Source organism: Ovis canadensis, chromosome 11 (genome assembly GCF_042477335.2).
Source record: "Ovis canadensis isolate MfBH-ARS-UI-01 breed Bighorn chromosome 11, ARS-UI_OviCan_v2, whole genome shotgun sequence".
Taxonomy (NCBI): domain Eukaryota; kingdom Metazoa; phylum Chordata; class Mammalia; order Artiodactyla; family Bovidae; genus Ovis; species Ovis canadensis.
Window position 1 is genome coordinate 25,949,359 of NC_091255.1, and position 17,884 is coordinate 25,967,242.

Consider the following 17,884-nt stretch of genomic DNA (forward strand, 5'->3'; position numbering starts at 1 on the left):
TAGTAAGTGTTCTTCTTATCCTGCGATTCCTCCTTACATTCATTCCAGGCCAGGACAGAAAAATGGAAAGAGGAAGCATATTTGATGTTTACTCAAGTCATCTGAAGGACCTTTTCCAGATTACTTCCTTCTCCCTAGATTCTGAAATTCCTCTCCAGAAAGCATCCTCACTTGTATCCCCATCAGTGTCGACACTGGGGACTAATGGCATATTTGGGGTACAGGGATCCATTAAAAGCACCAGACTCAACAAAACCCTGCTGGCACCATCACCCATTGCCTGCAGCAAGAGCCAGGCTCCTAGTAAGAGCTGCAAATATTAATTGCATCCCTGTGCAGAAGCAGTTTCTGGTCTGAAAAATGACTGTTTCTCAAAGCCAAGCATTTGCCAGCAAAATATAATGTTTGACTTCAAGAAACTTATGTCAGATGTATGGCCCTGCTTTTTTAATGTTGAATTATTAGAAAGAGAAACATAAAGCAGCAAGGTATGAAAATATGTCAAGTATAAGTGCTTCTAAAAACCTGTTTTTAATGTATGTCCAGAGACTAGCATAAGGCCTAGTATATAATAATGGAATGTTTCCTCTCCCTAGTCTGAGGAGTAATCACAATAACCAGATGAAAATGAAAGATACTGGTTGTAGTGCCATGTGTGTGCACTTTGGTTCAGAAAGAACCTCTAACACTTTAAAAGTTTTGTTCATTATCGGTAGCTGTTACGATAGAATATGAATGTGTGTTCTTATAAAGCATCTGAAGCCTGCAAAGTAGTCTGCAGAGAACGCTGGCCTCTCTAGGGAAAAATTCTTCCCACTCCACCCTCAACTCCAAGCCAGCCAGGGAGCTGTCCCTCTGGCAGTGCTGACTTCCTTGAAAGAGCCTCACTGTGATAGGAAGTCAAGCTTCGTTTCATGGAGATTTCCTTTATTACATGTGGACTTTGACCAGATCTTACTTCTTAAGGGATTAGTTGTAGCTGTTTTCCAGTTATCTCATAGGCATATGTAGTTTTCCCTAGAATATCATAGATGTCCCCCATTTTTTCCTGGTTCTCCTATAGAAGCCATTAAATACAAAAGGAATTTGAGAAATTCTATTAATTATTGTTGTTCTTCAGTTTTTCAGTCATATCTGACTCTTTGCAACCCCATGGAGTGCAGCACACCAGGCTTCCCTGTCCTTCACCATCTCCCAGAGCTCTTATATTAATAGACCAAACAAATGTTCAATAACTCTTATTATGACACTGTGGCATAAGGGGATGGCATATCTTGATCCCCTTCAAAATGAACGAGTAGTCTGTGTACAGAGGATTCTGTAATTAAGTATGTTTTAAAATTTTGGTTGAACAAAGAATAGATTTATTTACATAGAACTTCTTAGAGCTTTTAATATATCAAATGTATATTGTGAACCTCTGAAAAGGAATTGCAGTATGCAGCCTTCCTGAACTTAACTGAAAATGGAACACTTTTTTTCCAGGGGGCATTTCAAAGGCCCTGTGTCCCCAAATTCACTTTTGAAACTCTATAAAAGAATGTTAGGGTGCACCTTTGGCTGGGCCTTTCAAATACCGGTTATTATCTGAGTTTTTGAGTGATCTAGGAAACCATTCAAAATTGAGATCATTTGCAAGCATCTGAAGCAAAGGTTACTAGGTTTTTGTTTTTCTTTTAAGGAATTCTGCATGTTCTAGATGCCAGACATAAAGGAAGAAAAGTCAGAACATTTGTTACATAAGATAAAAGCCCAACCTGTCCCCTGACTGGTTCATGAGCCACCTCCGTCTTGGATGACGGTGGCTCTGTGGGTGGAGAAAGCAGCAGGTGTTTTCACTTGACCTAATGCCTAAACACTTGACCCATACCCTGAAGTTCTGTGTCAAAAAGCAGTTTTGAAATAGCCTTGACCTGAGCGATTTTGAAGATGAATTATCAACTTTGTACCTCTTCTTTTAAGGGAAAAAAGAAAAAGATTTTAAACCAAACAGAAGAAAGTAACCAATTTAGTAAAACTCCACAGACTGTTTACTTTTGAATAAAATTGAATCCTGAAAGGCCCATCAGAATGACTTAACCTGTTAGCTGAAATAATTTTGCTTTCAAAATAATTGCAATTTGAGTTTTGACAGAGTTAATGTTAAGCTAATCTTCTGACAGTAGTTGACTGGGAGGTTCAATTGCTTCTTGAAGTTACAGTTACAAGGAGGTTATCAGACTATAGCATTGTTGTATTAGCAGTAGTTGTGTGCACTAAAGAATTGTTGGGCTAATGGATCTGAGCAAGGCCATATCGAAAACATATGAGTCCCAAGTGAAGGTTCATGAGACCAAAGTAAAGCTCAGGGGTGATCGTTTCTAAATCATGCACCCCCTACACACACAGCTAAGCTCATCAGGATAGTTTATAATGATCAGACTTACACATGCTCTTTTTGGGGGAGGGGGGCATCTCTTTAGTTGAATGGTTTACATCTGTTTATTGACTGAAGACCTGGTGACTTCATCATTTCTTTTTTTTCCCCATCATTTCTTTTTAAATTTTCATTTTATACTGGAATATAGTTGATTTACAATGCTGTGTTAGTTCCAGGTGTACGGCAAGATGATTCAGTTATACACATCCACGTATCTATTCTTTTTCAAGTTCGTTTCTCATATAGGTCATTATAGATTATTCAGAGTATTGATTAGAGCTCTCTGTGCTATATAGCTCATTCTTGTTACCTATTTTATATATAGTAGTATGTATATGTTAATCCCAAGGTCATAATTTGCCCCTCCCCTCTTCCCCTTTGGGAACCATAAGTTTGTTTTCTAAGGCTGTATGTCTATTTCTGTTTTGTAAACAAATCCATTTATATCATTTTTGGGGGGGGATTCCACTTACATGTGGAATTAAAGTAACATCATATGGTATTTGTCTTTGACTTACTTCACTTGGTATATTTCATTATTTCTTAATTTTTCCCTTAAGTCATCTAAAAATGCTAGTAATTTATCTGTGAAACCAAGGAATTTTGTATCAAATTTTATGCTAAGAAACTACAGATTATATTCACTGAGTCTTAGTTTCTTCTTCATACATATTAACTTTCTGTTCTGATAGAAAGGAAAAAAAAAAAACATGGGTACTCTAGCATTTTAAAAATAGCACATCAGATCTTTATTCATGTTATCCCTCATGGAGATATTTGAGTTGAAGAGGAATAACTCAGAAAATTTTTGCTTTGAATCTTCCTTTAAAATAACTCTTGGAGAGGCCAAGCCTTCATTAATCAATCATGAGATATTCCAAAATGGATGTTGTATTCTAAATATGATGGGGTGCACGGATACCAAAGACAGATTTTGTGTGCCTTACAATTTTCTTAAAGTTCAGCCTGGTACCTAAATAAATTCTCCTGTACCACAACTCCTTAACAGCCATAAACTGTTAGAACTTGGCCAGAAAATCTATATGGACGCTAGAAATCGAAAGATGGTTCTACCAAAAGTTGTCCCGAGGCATAGAGGGCCTGGGAAGCTTAGAAGCTGGAATTTTGAAGGATTCTGGGTATAGAAACCAAGAGAACATCCAATTCAGGGCAACAGGGAGCTGTCTGAAGACAGCCCGAACGGTCCTAGCACCCATAATAACAGAAAACAAAAACCTGGAGAGCTGGAGAAAGACAGAAAGTTGATCTGGGTTTGTTTTTGAAGGTAAACTGAAGATACATAATCGACCTGCTTCTTAATAGAGTGTAACCTAGACTGCTATATCTTTCGCAAAGTTTATCTTGTGCTTTAGTGACTGCCAGATGTTGCTTTGCAATGCCTGACCGCCAAAGCACATGCCAGAGGAAACCATGGTGGAATTAAGATGGTATTATAAAACATCTGGCTAGACACGACAGACTGTGTTTATATCCACTCCCCGCTCAGAACCCCTCAATCAGCAGTTAAGGGATGAAAACTGGAGAAACCCACAAGGACAGATACAGCCATAGTGGAAACAACAGCAAACAAGAGGCATCAACATAATTTTGGCAGTGAACATGTGGTTAGTCCCCCAGGCCCGTGGAGAAAGCTGAAATCTAAGAGTCTGCAGAGAAGAAGGCAGACAAGCAAGCCAGATCACCCAGCCATGGCGCTGCAGGAAGATTCAGGATGGGGAGGAACAGGTACCTCTGTAGGTAGGGGAGAGCGGTGGAGCTGAAGGGGGAGATTGGTTAAAACTCTTTTAAGTGTGTGTGCTAAGTCACTTCAGTCATGTCTGACTCTTTGTGACCCCATGGACTGTAGCCCGCCAGGCTCCTCTGTCCATGGGATTCTCCAGGCAAAAAAATACTGGAGTGGGTTGCCACGCCCTCCTCCAAGGGATCTTCCCAACCTAGGGACCAAGCCCTCATCTCTTACATTTCCTGCATCAGTAGGCAGGTTCTTTACCACTAGCTCCCCCTGGGAAACTCTATATAAAAGAGCGGTTATATACCCAGGCCTCCCAGCCTCACAAAGCTGAGGGCTGCCTCAGTCTCATTTTGATAGAAGATAAGAAATTTACTCTGAAGAAATTGAACCAGAAAAGCTCTGGCTTAGGGATACCAGGAACCAGCGAAGAGGGATTATGCACCATATTGAAACCAAGTAAATTAAGTGAAAGTCTAGACACTAAAGATTCCCTCCAGTCCTCTTCACTCAGAATTCTGGGAGCAAAGAGAAAACAATTTAAAATACAGATGTTCCTAGGGTCCCCCACAGATGGTTGACCCCCACCTAATCACCCTGTAGTGAAGTCCACCACCCATACACGCACGCACACACACACACACACCACATCTTCTTTATCCATTCATCTGTCGATGGACATTTAGACTGTTTCCACATCTTGGCTATTGTGAATAGTGCTAAGAGCAACAGGCTTTTAAGAGAGCTATCTGTAGAACAAGGATGAGCTCTTAAAAGTGGGAAACATGATGATAAAAATGAAAGATTTAGTATCTGGCTTGCAAGATGAAGTTGAAAACATCCCGTCACTCAACAAATACTGTTGGGTGGCTATACTATGTCCTTGGCTCTGTTTGAGGCAGTAGAGATTGGTCGATGAACAAAAGAGGCAAAGACCCTGGCCTAGCAGAGCTTAACTTCCTGTAGACGGAGAGCATAAACAATACAGTGATATGTAAGTTACAGATGTTATGAAGTGTTAAGTGCTGGAGGCAAGAGAAAAAATCAAGCGTGGTGCAGAGAATGGGGAGTGCCAAGGCCAGGGGCGGGTGGTGGGGAGGGGGGCGGTGGAGACAAGGGGAGTTTTTACATATAATGGCTAGGGCCTGGTTTATTGGGAAGGTGACATTTGCGCAGACTAGAGAGTGAGGAAGATAGCTAGGTGGTATCTGGAGGAAGATCCTTCCAGCAGGGGGGACAATTAGCGGAAAGGCCCTGAGACAGGAGGCTGGTGCAGGGCAGAGCAGGGTCCAGTGTGGCTGGAGTGAGCCAGGGCAAGGGCAGTGGGAGGGGCTGGGTGGAGATTGTGCCAGACCACGTGGGTCTTGTGGGCCAGAGGAGGGACTTTGGCTTTCACTCTAGGGGAGACAGAGATGGAGCGCAGTGGCAGAGTCTTCAGCAGAGAAGAGACACGATCTGACTTTGGTCCTAAAAGGATCACTTGGCTGCGAAATTGACATGTATACACTATTGATACTCCGTATAAAACGGATAACCAGTGAGAACCTACTGTATACCACAGGGACCTCTTCTCCGTCCTCACTGCTGACCTAAATGGGAAGGTGAAAGGTGCTCAGTCATGTCTGACTCTTTGTGACTCCACGGACCATACAGCCCATGACATTCTCCCGGCCAGGATACTGGAGTGGGCAGCCTTTCCCTTCTCCAGGGGGGTCTTCTCAACCCAGGGATCGAACATTGTGGGCAGATTGTTTACCAGCTGAGCTATCAGGGAAGCCCGACCTCAATGGGAAGGAAATCCCAACAAGAGGGGATGTATGTATACCTATAACTGATTCTCTTTGCTGTACCATAGAAACTAACACAACATTGTAAAGCAAATATACTCCAATAAAATTTTGTTTTAAAAGGAAACAATAAATTTTTTAAACAATAAAATTGACTGTAGGGGGTCAAGGTACTGAGAAGATGTGAGTCCAAAATTCGGTAGCAGGGATGTGCCCTGTGGCTCTAATGTCCTCTCCTTATATCTCAGTTGTACCTTCCAAGTTGGCCACTCTCTTCACCTCCATCTTCAGTTCCACCTAAGAAGTGACTTGCTTGCCCTCTCCCCTGTCAGTCTGCCTTCTGCCTTATATCGTCTGATACCTTCCTCACCAGGTCCCGTCATATCTCCTTCAGCTTTCGGCGCCCCGTCTCTTGCGTCAGACCCTAAAGCACATAGTGTACGGCGGTTTCCACTTCCAGGGTTCATGTTGTTGAATGAGGCCCTCTCTGGCTCCCTTGATTGTTGCTGAACCTCTCTAGGCATATTCAAATGCTCGTTAAGCATTTGCGTATTGAATATAGCAGTTAATTTTCTCCTTTCTGACACTCCATCATCAGGCAAAGTCCTCGCTGGAGTCCTGTTTATATGGCTTGAAAAACTCCACAGTTTAAGCTCTTTAAACAGAGAGGAAAATGGGAAAAATCTGTCTCATACCTTAAATTTCAACCTTCAGACCCTTGATGAGAAAATTAACAACAGCCCTCCTCCCACACAAATGCAAACTTCTATGGGAGCATATTGGTTTAAACCAACTAGGCTTTGATTATAAGGAAAAATACATGATTTTTTTTTTTTTTTTGCATAGAGTCATTTGCCTCTGTAGTTTCTCATTGCTACTTTTTCTCTGATGTTAGAAAAGTAAACAAAGCCTAAGGGACTTCTGATAAAGTTGATGGCATGACTGCAAGCTCATGAAATTCCTCTCCCCTAAATTTGCTGAAATTAACAAAAATGTAAAAGTAACATTTTAAAAGGTTATTATTATAATGTTCATTTTGATCATAAAGAAGAACACGCCATCAACCCTGAAACCAAGAAAAGTTCCCAACTTCATACTATAAACTTGAGAAGTGTTATCCAAAAAATGAAATTGGACCAAATTGAAAGAAGCTGCTAAAAAGAAATATATGTATTCTTCAAAGACAAGAATGAAATGTAGAAAAGTACAAGGAGGGAATTCTGAAAAGCCTCACTGTTTTTGAAGGCTCTGGCCTTATGTATAAGGGTTCCTAGAGAGGAGGGTTGGTATAACCCATACCTCCATCAGGAACCCTTTCTTCTATCAAGAGGACTGCTTCCCCACCCCAAGCCCCACCAGGCGAGAAGAGTCTTTCCTGACTGGTATGTCAGTAAGTGGGCATGAAAGAGGGGAAGCTTTTGCTGGGAATAATTCTTACGGCCAAACCAAGGAAAAGCTCCACAAGACATGGGGAAAGACTGTGTGTCCCCAACCAAGCCAAAATCCGACGATACCCCCTTTACTCACTGAAGCAAAGCTCTGATGCATTGATTTCATTAGTATTAAGGAAAGAAGTCAGTGGTGATCCACAGCCCCAGCTCTCTCTCCACCAATCTTGGGCAGCCGGAAGCCCAGATAAGACACATCAATCATGGACACCCAGTCCATGTTATCAGTGGAAGAATAAAATAACACACCATCAAACACTATCCGGGCCAGATGGCATACTGAGGAGGAATGGTTCATATTCATCAGAGTTTCCAGGTCACACTGACTGGTGACCGAGGCAGAAAATCTGCGCAAACAAAGAAGCACAGGGACTTCCCTGGTGGTCCAATGGCTAAGACTCTGAGCTCCCAATGCTAGGGACCCAGGTTCAATCCCTGGCCAAGGAACTAGATCCCACATGCCACAACCAAATAAATAAACCTGTGCAACCAAATAAATAAACAAATAAATGTTTAAAAGAAAAGTAGCACAGCCTCCTGAAGATAAGGACTAGGTTTCAAATAGTCCTACCAACCGATGCATACTGAGTTCCAGATACCCGCCAGGCACGATTTTCAGTGTTCTGTGTATAGTGAAACCTTTAATCCTCATACCACCTCTACAAGACAGCACCATCATCATCCACATCTTTTTAAAAAAAAATTTTTTTTTTTTTTTGGCTGTGCTGGATCTTGGTTGCTGTGCTCAGACTTTTCTCTAGTTGTGGTACACAGGCTTCTCATTGCGGTAGTCTTGTTGCAGAGTGCAGCCTCCAGAGCGTGGGCTCAGTAGTTGTGGCACACGGGCTTAGTTGCTCCGTGGCACGTGGGATCTTCCCAGACCAGGGGTTGAACCCATGTCCCCTGCATTGGCAGGCGGATTCTCAATCTCTGGACCACCAGGGAAGTCCTGACATCCTCATCTTATGGATAAAAAAGCGAAGGCACAGAGGGGTTGGGAAGTTTGCCACAGTTCACCCAGCTGGCTGGAGTGGGCCAGGATTTTGACACAGCCTGGTCCAGAGCCTAATCTCCACTCCTCTGCTCTCATATCCCAGGAAACAAATATTTTAGGCAACTGCTTTGTACTCTCAAGGAAATTAAAGAGAGTAGAAATTTACTGGCCATGCATCCTTTCTTGGAAGCTATTGGAGGGAGGGAAACCAAGATGAAGAAAGAAGTAAGTTCAAGAATCAGGGATCTAACGTGGAAGAGACCTTTAAAAGTCCCAGGATAGGAACCGTGGAGTGAGCTCAAAGAGCACACGGACATAAGGAGCATCAAAGAAAAAACATTCTAGTGATGAGCTTGACAGTTGGAAACATTATTGCTGATCATTTGATGAGTCTGGTAGAACATTTGTAAAAATTAGCATAAGTATTTAGGAAATAAGGCACATTTTTGAAAAACCAGACAGTTATTACCTGTAAAAGCAAGTTTATATAATAAAGTAAAGGAATGGTAGCCAATTATGCTCCTTAGCACAGTGATGAACCAAATTCATATATAACATATATTATGTATACATGTATTATACAAATTATTCATGCAACCTATAATATAGCTAATATAATAACATGTAACAATGTAAACACTTTAAAACTTTGATGTAATTATTATTGAGTGATGAAGGGATGGTAACAGTGGTGATAGAAGAGCTAACTCACCAACTTTTGTAATTTGGATAGGGTCTAAAAAGATTCACCAAGAAATAACAGCCTATATGTATTATTTGTAAATACCCGAAGCAATTAGAATAGTTGGAATGGAATGACACTGTGAGCTGAGGCGGTGGGCAACAGAAAGGACTACTGTCTTTTTTATAGCATTTTTGTGCTGTTTGACTTTTTAGCTACACAAAACCTAATTTAACCAAGACACAGATGAAATCTCCAAGGCTATCAGAAACAAACAACCCTACCCCTTAAAACGTACTTACACATTATTTTTTCAAAGTACTGAAGAGTCTAACCAAAATCATTTTAACAAAAATCTCTATAAAACACTTCTTAAAAATTAAAGATTGATTTCCTATATAGATGCGGCTCCAGGGAGTCTTAATATCCTTTCTCTTTAAAAAAAAAAAAAAGCAACAAACAGTATGAGAGTTTTTAAATGTGTTTTCTTTAACCAACTGAATCACACACTTCCACCCTGTAATTGTACTCTTGGTTTTTCAAGATGCTAAAGAAGGGACCTTTATTTTAGTGCTTGGGTGGAGGCCTCACACGGCCACATGTGTGATGGATCCAGCTACAGGAGGAAAGGCATCTTGACTGAAATGGGTGACTCCTCATGGCACCCGCAGGCATGAGTCACTCTCCCTGCCTCTCTGTCTCTATCCGTTCTGCTTGCGCATGAGCTCCAGGCTCATCACAAATGGCTCCTGTCTTGCTTCACTCGCATATCCCGGTTTCTCCTGATCCGTTAGCTCCTCTTTGGGGGCCGTGAATCGCCTCCGCATGTCTGTGCAGCAGGCTGGGAAGGAGGGGCAGTGCAGCCTCCTGGGATGTTTAGGAACCTTTGTGGAAACCAGCCTAAAATGGCTAAATGAAAGAGGCATCCAGGAGCTCTCCTCAGTGTTCTTGGGTGTCCTAACGGGAAGGAAATCTTAAAAAGAGCAGCTATATGTATACAAATGGTTGATCCACTTTGCTCTGCAGCAAGGAATTACTATAACATTATGAAGCAACTATACTCCAATAAAAGTTAATTAAAAAAAATTTTTTTTAATCACCTCAGGAAAAAAATAGAGAAAGAAAGCGGCATCACAGGACTTCCGTGGTGGTGCCGTGGATAAGAATCCGCCTGCCAGTGCAGGGGACAGAGGTTCAAATCCTGGTCCAGGAAGATCCCACATGGCATGGAGCAACTAAGCTTGTGTCCCACAACTACTGAAGCCCGCACAGTCTGCCCACAGCCTGTGCCCCTAACAAGAGACGCCACCCCACTGAAGCCCACACACCGCAATGAGGAGTAGCCCCCACTCGCCACTAGACACAGGGGATGCAGCAATGAAGACCCAGCACAACCATAAATAAATAAATACTATTTTTTGAAAAAGGCATCACATAAGTTTTTCTGAGAGAACTTGGCGGCCGCAGATGGGGGTCTAAGAAGAAACAAAAGAACCCGGAGCAATTCTGGAGAATTCATACTGTGTGGGCTTTGAATGAGAGGTTGAATGTCTTGGTCCTGAGAGTCCAGAGACAGGGAAGGAAATAGTACCATCAACCTAGGAATTCAGACAGTCATTTAAGTAGCAGCAGTAAGGATCACCTGGACGGTGGTGGCAGTGTATCCAAGGAGGTTATCCAAGAAAACAGTGAGGAAGTTTGGGGTCTTGGGACTCAAGCAGCAGAAAGGAAAAGAAAGCAATTTATACTGGAAATACTGCGCAAGAAAAGATACATTTGGTAATAGCATAGTTAGGGGAAGAATCAATGATGAAGATTATACCAAATTTCTTTTTACTTGAGAGGCTGAGAAGGATGGGATCCTGAGAAAAATATAAGTAATCTATGACTTCACTGTGCTTGGATAAAGCAGGCACTGAAATGTTGACATACTGTCTGATTGATTTCTGAGCACTGCAAACATTGGACAAGGATTCGTATGATATCAGTCATCTGTTTTTTACCCTTTCCCCAGGAATACATCTAAATTCTCAGGAGTTTACATAACACCCAGGGAGGGGGGCTGCACAGACCGTGAATAAATCAGTTCATACCTCCACTGCAACATTATAGTAGCAGCTGATGAGTGTTGTCTGTGCAAAGCTAGGTTCCTAAAAGAACTGTGGATGTTGATGGCTTTGGGTTCTGACTCATCTTGCTTCCTTTCAACATTCTTAAAATATTTATCCAAGGATAATGGTATTTTGGCTTTCTTCTTTTCATGACCTTAGAGTTAGAACAGGGCTCTGCTTCAGACTGCACACACTTCTTTGTCGATAATGAACCCCCTAGACTCTGAGTCAAAATGACAGGTGTGCCTCCCTGGCGCCACCTATTGGTGGCAGGCAGAATTGACATGCTTCGGCCTGGGCTGATTTTATGATACACGTAAATTTCCAGGTTGAGCATCTAAGTAAAGGAGCGTCTGTGATTTCAAAGTGACCCAGCAACATCTTCCTTTTTTTATTTTCCTCTATCATGAAGGTGTGGCGGGGCACCCTGGCCCGCATGCGGTACAAGAGGACCAAAGCAGCACTAACGATTATCAGATACTACCGTCGCTACAAGGTCAAGTCCTACATCCACGAGGTGGCCAGACGCTTCCACGGCATCAAGACCATGAGGGACTATGGCAAGCACGTGCAGTGGCCAACCCCGCCTAAAGTTCTTCACCGTTTCGAGGAGGTCCTACAGGCAATTTTTAATAGGTAAGAACCTGCTGATATGTGCAGCATCCATGTATGGCAGTACACTTACTAGATAAAGTCACAAACCTGAGACCATGACATCAGCTCTGCTATTTGCTATAGGACATTGGTTTTTCCCAGGTGGCTCAGACGGTAAACAATCTGCCTGCAATGCAGGAGACTCAAGTTTGATCCCTGGGTGGGGAAGATCCCCTGGAGGGGAGGGCATGGCAACCCCCTCCAGTATTCTTGCCTGGAAAACCCCATGGACAGAGGATCCTGGCGAGCTACAATTCATGGGGTCACAAAGAGTTGGATACGACTGAGCAACTCACACTTCCATTGGGTTTTACCTTGTGTCTCCACCTTCATGATTTCACTGTCAAAGGGCATCTGCTTACCCCTCAAAAAATTGAACCATCTACATACTTTTCCTGTAGCAGTAGACAGTAGTATGCCACAAAGCCCAGGTCAAGCCGTATTTCAGATAAGCTATTAGCATGATGTCTCTACTTTCTTTTATTTTTCGCTGTTAGAATTACCACGTATCACTCACACTAGGAAGTCTGTTATCCTTTCAGAGCAGTGGTTCTCTGTCCACACCTGACAGTGAGTCAGTGATGCTATCCAACCAGCTCATCCTCTGAGCCTCTGGGGAAGCCCTGTAAACTAAACCATGCTAAATCGCTTCAGTCATGTCTGACTCTTTGTGACCCTATGGACTATAGCATGCCAGGCTCCTCTAAGCTAATGGTTCTCAGATATGGTCATTTGGCATCATGATATTCTCTGACATTCACAGAGAGTTTGTAAAACACACCGAGGCCCAGGTCCCACCTCTGAAAAGTCATGTTTAATGGTGCTGGGGAGCACAGCCCAAGCGGAGGTCCTGGGTGATTTTAAAATAAAAGAATGTATGCGAGACAGCAAAAGAGACACAGATGTTTAGAACAGACTTTTGGACTCTGTGGGAGAGGGGGATGATTTGGGAGAATGGCATTGAAACATGTATACTATCATGTAAGAAACGAATCGCCAGTCTATGTTCGATACAGGATACAGGATGCTTGGGGCTGGTGCACGGGGATGATCCAAAGAGACGATATGGGGTGGGAGATGGGAGAGGGGTTCAGGATTGGGAACTCATGTACACCCGTGGCGGATTCATGCCAATGTATGGCAAAACCAATACAGTATTGTAAAGTAAAATAAAGTAAAAATATGAATAAATAAATAAATAAGAAAAGGAAAACACTGTTATAGAGCAAGCTATTTTTAAAAACCAATAAGTAAATAGATTAATTAACATCCATGTCACATTTGATACCTTCCCAGCTAATCTTCATTTTTTTATAAACTGCCCTGAATCTGACTTTGTAGTTATTCATAGCTTCTTTCTTCTTGTTTTTTTAAGCTTGTTTGTTGCCAGCATGCACCGGATATATTTAGCTATGTCTTACATACAGCATCTAGTCACATAAACTAAGTTGTATGTATGTTTCTAGTCCCTAAGACGCATCTGACTCTTTGCAGCCCCATGCACTGTAGCCCACCAGGCTCCTCAGTCCATGGGATTGTCCAGGCAAGGATACTGGAGTGGGTTGCCAGTTCCTTTTCTGGATGACCTTCCTGACCCAGGGTCGAGCCCGAATCTCCTGCATCCTAACCCTCTTGAGCCATTGTCGTTCAGTCCCTAAATCGTATCCTGCTCTTTGTGACCCCATGGACTGCAGCACGCCAGGCTTCCCTGTCCTTCACTATCTTCCAGAGTTTCCTCAGACTCATGTCCATTGAGTCAGTGATGCTATCCAACCAGCTCATCCTCTGAGCCTCTGGGGAAGCCCTGTAAACTAAACTGTGCTAAATCGCTTCAGTCATGTCTGACTGTTTGCAACCCTATGGACTATAGCATGCCAGGCTCCTCTAAGCTAATGGTTCTCAAATATGGTCATTTGGCATCATGGTATTCTACCAAGTATGCCATGAACTGATTGATGTATTGAATGTAAACTGGTGGCAGATATCAAAAGATTTTTAAAAAATGGGAGGAAAGCTCTTTAATATGTATCTCATTTGCTTTCAAAAAAAAAAATGTTTGTTCATACAAAGAAAAAAATAGAACAGTAGAAAATTAATGAAAGCAAAAGAACCTCAACCCATTCTCCAGTGTAACCCATAAATGTTAGCTATAAATCTTGGCAGAGCCTTCTTAGTGCACAGATCCATTTTTTTCATGAATTATATCGTCTGTCACCCACATTTTTTACATCATCTAAAAAGTAAGGAAACAATACGTGAATACATGCTCATTTTTTTAAGTGACATAATATAAAATTTTATAGGATATAAAGTTGAAATCCTCCACACTGTCTCTTGTCTCTTCTTCCTTTCCCCTAAGATAAGCACTCATTAGCAATTAGTTTGTAACCTTTCAAATCTTTGTCTATACATTTACAAGCATATAATGCACATATAAGGAAAGTATGATATAGTGGTTCAGAACATGAACACTGGAATCTAGCTGCCACTGGCTAGCTGTGTAACCTTGGGCAAATGAATTAACCTCTCTGTGCCTCTGTTTTCTTATCTGGAAAGGGGCCATTATCATAGCACCCACTCACAGGGTTCTGAAAGGATTATGAGTAAATATATATAAAGCATTTCAGATAGTGCCTGCACATAGAAATTACTATGGAAATGTTTGCTCATTCTATCTGGGTTTCTTTCCCTCTCTTTCTTTCCACAGTTCAGTTCAGTTGCTCAGTCTTGTCCAACTCTTTGTGACCCCGTGGACTGCAGCACCCCAGGCCTCCCTGTCCATCACCAACTCCCGAAATTTACTCAAATTCATGTCCTTGAGTCGGTGATGCCATCCAACCATCTCGTCTTCTGTCATCCCCGTCTCCTCCTGACTTCAATCTTTCCCAGCATCAGGGTCTTTTCCAATGAGTCAGTTCTTCACATCAGGTGGCCAAAGTATAGGAGTTTCAGCTTCAGCATCAGTCCTTCCAATGAATATTCAGGATTGATTTCCTTTAGGATGGACTGGTTGGATCTCCTTGCAGTCCAAGAGACTCTCAAGAGTCTTCCCCAACACCACAGTTCAAAAGCATCAATTCTTCAATGCTCAGCTTTCTTTATAAGCAGGAGTCTATGTGTGGCTGTATGACTTTACTTAAAAGTAAGTCTTGGAGACCTGTCCATCACGGTAAATAAAGATCTATGTTATAATTTTAGCGGCTGCATAGGATTACTGATTTTGATAATGTTGCAGTGTAGACTGTACAGTATTCTGTTTTAAGGCTTGGAGGTTTTATGTATGGCTTAGAATTGATTATTTTGTGTAAAATTCAGTTGATTTACTCAGCAACTATTTACTTAGCACCTGCTGTGTCAGAGCCACTGACCTAGGTTTCGTGGATACAGTGATAAATAAGAAAGCTGTGAAAGACTGTCCCCACCCTTCTTAGGGCTTACAATCAACAAGCATTTTGAAAATAATACATCAGCTCTGTGTGTTGATTATACACACATACACACACACTGAATGAGTCTTGCCAGTTGGATTAATCTGGTTCAAAGGCACTCTTTTCCTGTAAAGGGCCAGATAGTAAATATTTTAGGGCTTATGGGCTCCACATGGTTTTCACGTAGCTTTGTTTTGCTGAACACGTAAAAACTATTCTTAGCTCCATGGGTGAGATTTGGCACCGGCTGTGGTTTACCAACCCCTGGCCTCATTGCTGCATGGCATTTAACGGATCCTTGCACTTTTGATCTGTAGAATCCTGAGAGAAGTGTGTTCCAGGATTTTGCTCTGAATCACGGGGTCTTGTTTTCTTATAACATCTCCATGCATCTAGCTTCAGCCCCCGTCTCATTCCTCACAGCAGTTCTTTTTCATCCTGGGAAGGCCGGGTGCCTTCCTCGCCCCCAGCTTCTTCCTGGGGTCAAGGCTGCTGAGCTTCCCGGCAGCAGCTGTCGTCTGCTGCACGTGTTTAGGAGATGGAGGTTTGCTTGATCAGGAGTGTGTGCTCATCCCCCGCCCCCCCTACCCCCCCAGCTTGGGTGGGTCAGATCTGAATTCCCCAGCACAGCTCTCTGCGACAGGGCCCTGGGGTCAGTCCACAGTGGACCCGGTCCTGGGCCACCATGGGCAGTGAAGAGGGGACAGACTGACCCGACACATGGCCTCCATGGCACTGTGGGTTCTGGCCCCAGCTCTCTCCCGGACACCCCCTCTTCGCTCCCCCTCCCGCAGGCTCCTGCTCCACCCACAGGACTCCTTGCTGTTCCCCCAAACACCAAGCCAGCTCGCACGTTAGAATCTTGGCGCTCACTGTTTTCTCGTCCTAAACGCTCTTGCCCAAGCATCCATACAGCGGGCTCCTCCTCTTCCTGCTCCTCTGTCCCTGTCAGCTGCCTCCCAGACCAGCCTCAGCGTCTCACGCCTGCTCTCGGCTCCTTCCCTCTGTTGCACTCCTCTCCCCCGTTCCTTGGCTTGTTTTCTTTCATAGCCCTAATCCCGTCATCCACACTGTGTGTTCACTCGCTTGTTCATCTGTCTGTGCTTTCTGGGGCTTCCCTGGTGGCGCAGTGGTCAAGAACCTGCCTGCCAATGCAGGAGACATGAGATGTGGGCTCGATCCCCAGGTTGGGAAGATCCCCTGGAGGAGGGCATGGTAGCCCACTCCAGGATTCTTGCCTGGAGAATCCCATGGACAGTGGATTCTGGTGGGCCACAACCCATGGGCTCACAAAGAGTCAGACATAACTGAGCAACTAACATTAAACTCTGCTTTCTAGAACATCAGCACCTAGCAGAAAGGATCTTTGTCTGTTTACAGCTGTGCCTCCACTCCCTAGAACAGCATCTGAAGTTTAGTAAGCACCTAGAAAACATTTGATGAATGAATGAATGATGAAGCCAGAGTTCCTATGCCCTAACTATAGATATTAAGAGAGTCCGTGTATCACTAAGTTCTGGTTGCTTCCAAAACATGCAAAAAGCAAAGGAAGTTCTACAAAAAACTCTGTCCACATAAAACTGTTATGTCTTTTAACATGTTCTATGTATATTTTGGAGGGGTTTTTTTTTTTTCAGGGTGATGTGGAAGTAATTTAATTCTATTTAAAGGCAGCTTCAGTTATTTTTGAGAATGAATAGGATGATATTTTTAAAGTCTAAAACATTTTGTTTGTTTACTTATAGATGGAGAGCATCCCAACTTATCAAGACCATACCTGCTTCAGACTTGCCTCAAGTGAGGGCAAAAGTTGCAGCCGTGGAAATGTTGAAGGGTCAAAGGGCTGACCTTGGGCTCCAGAGAGCCTGGGAGGGCAACTATCTTGCTTCGGTAAGTCCAGGAGAACAAAGTGGAATCTCCTTCTGCTCCTGTAACAAAGAGAAGACATTTTCTCCAGGAATTTATAGAAAGACTAAGACACCTTCAGAAGCTAAATCTTATGAGAGATAATAAACTAAAAGATTTTACTGCTTCTAAGTGTTACCACGTGTGTATTTCCCACTTTAAAGAGAGTTATCGGGACTTCCGTGGTGGTCCAGTGGTAAAGAATCTCCCTTGCAATGCAGGTGATGCTGGTTCGATCCTTGGTTGGGGAAGTAAGATCCCACATGCCTCAGGGCAACTAAGCCCATGAGCCACGGTAATTGAGACCGTGCTCTAGAGGCTGTGAGTCACAACTAAAACCTGCTGCATGCAGCCAAATAAATATTAAACCAGAAACAGAGGGAGAGTGTTCTCTGCCTTCTATCCATATGAATTAGGTACAGTCAATAACCTGGCTTTGATCATTTAAACCTTCTCTTGCATAATTCAGCAACTATTTTTAATTACACACCTTTGTATCAGTTATTCCCAGAGCTGTATTTCATCCTCTCTCCCATTCTTGATTTTTAAAATAGGCTAGGATCTTTGGTGTTAGAATAACCCTTTAGCAGCTTATCATCTGGGATGGGGAGGTGAAAAGGACCTGTGTGAAAATACATGAGCAGAGTTATAAAGCAGTAAAAGATGATGTCTTCATCTAAAATGGTAAGCACACACCTTTCACCGT

General features: G+C 42.8%; 1 protein-coding gene across 1 annotated transcript in view; it reads left to right on the plus strand.

Annotated features, from left to right (window-relative positions):
• Positions 1-17,884, plus strand: part of MYO1D (myosin ID) — a 363,696-nt gene that overhangs the window by 194,290 nt on the left and 151,522 nt on the right. The window contains exons 17-18 of the mRNA XM_069602865.1: positions 11,604-11,827; positions 17,019-17,163. Coding sequence (XP_069458966.1) covers positions 11,604-11,827; positions 17,019-17,163 — 369 coding nt within the window. The remainder of the gene's footprint in view (positions 1-11,603; positions 11,828-17,018; positions 17,164-17,884) is intronic.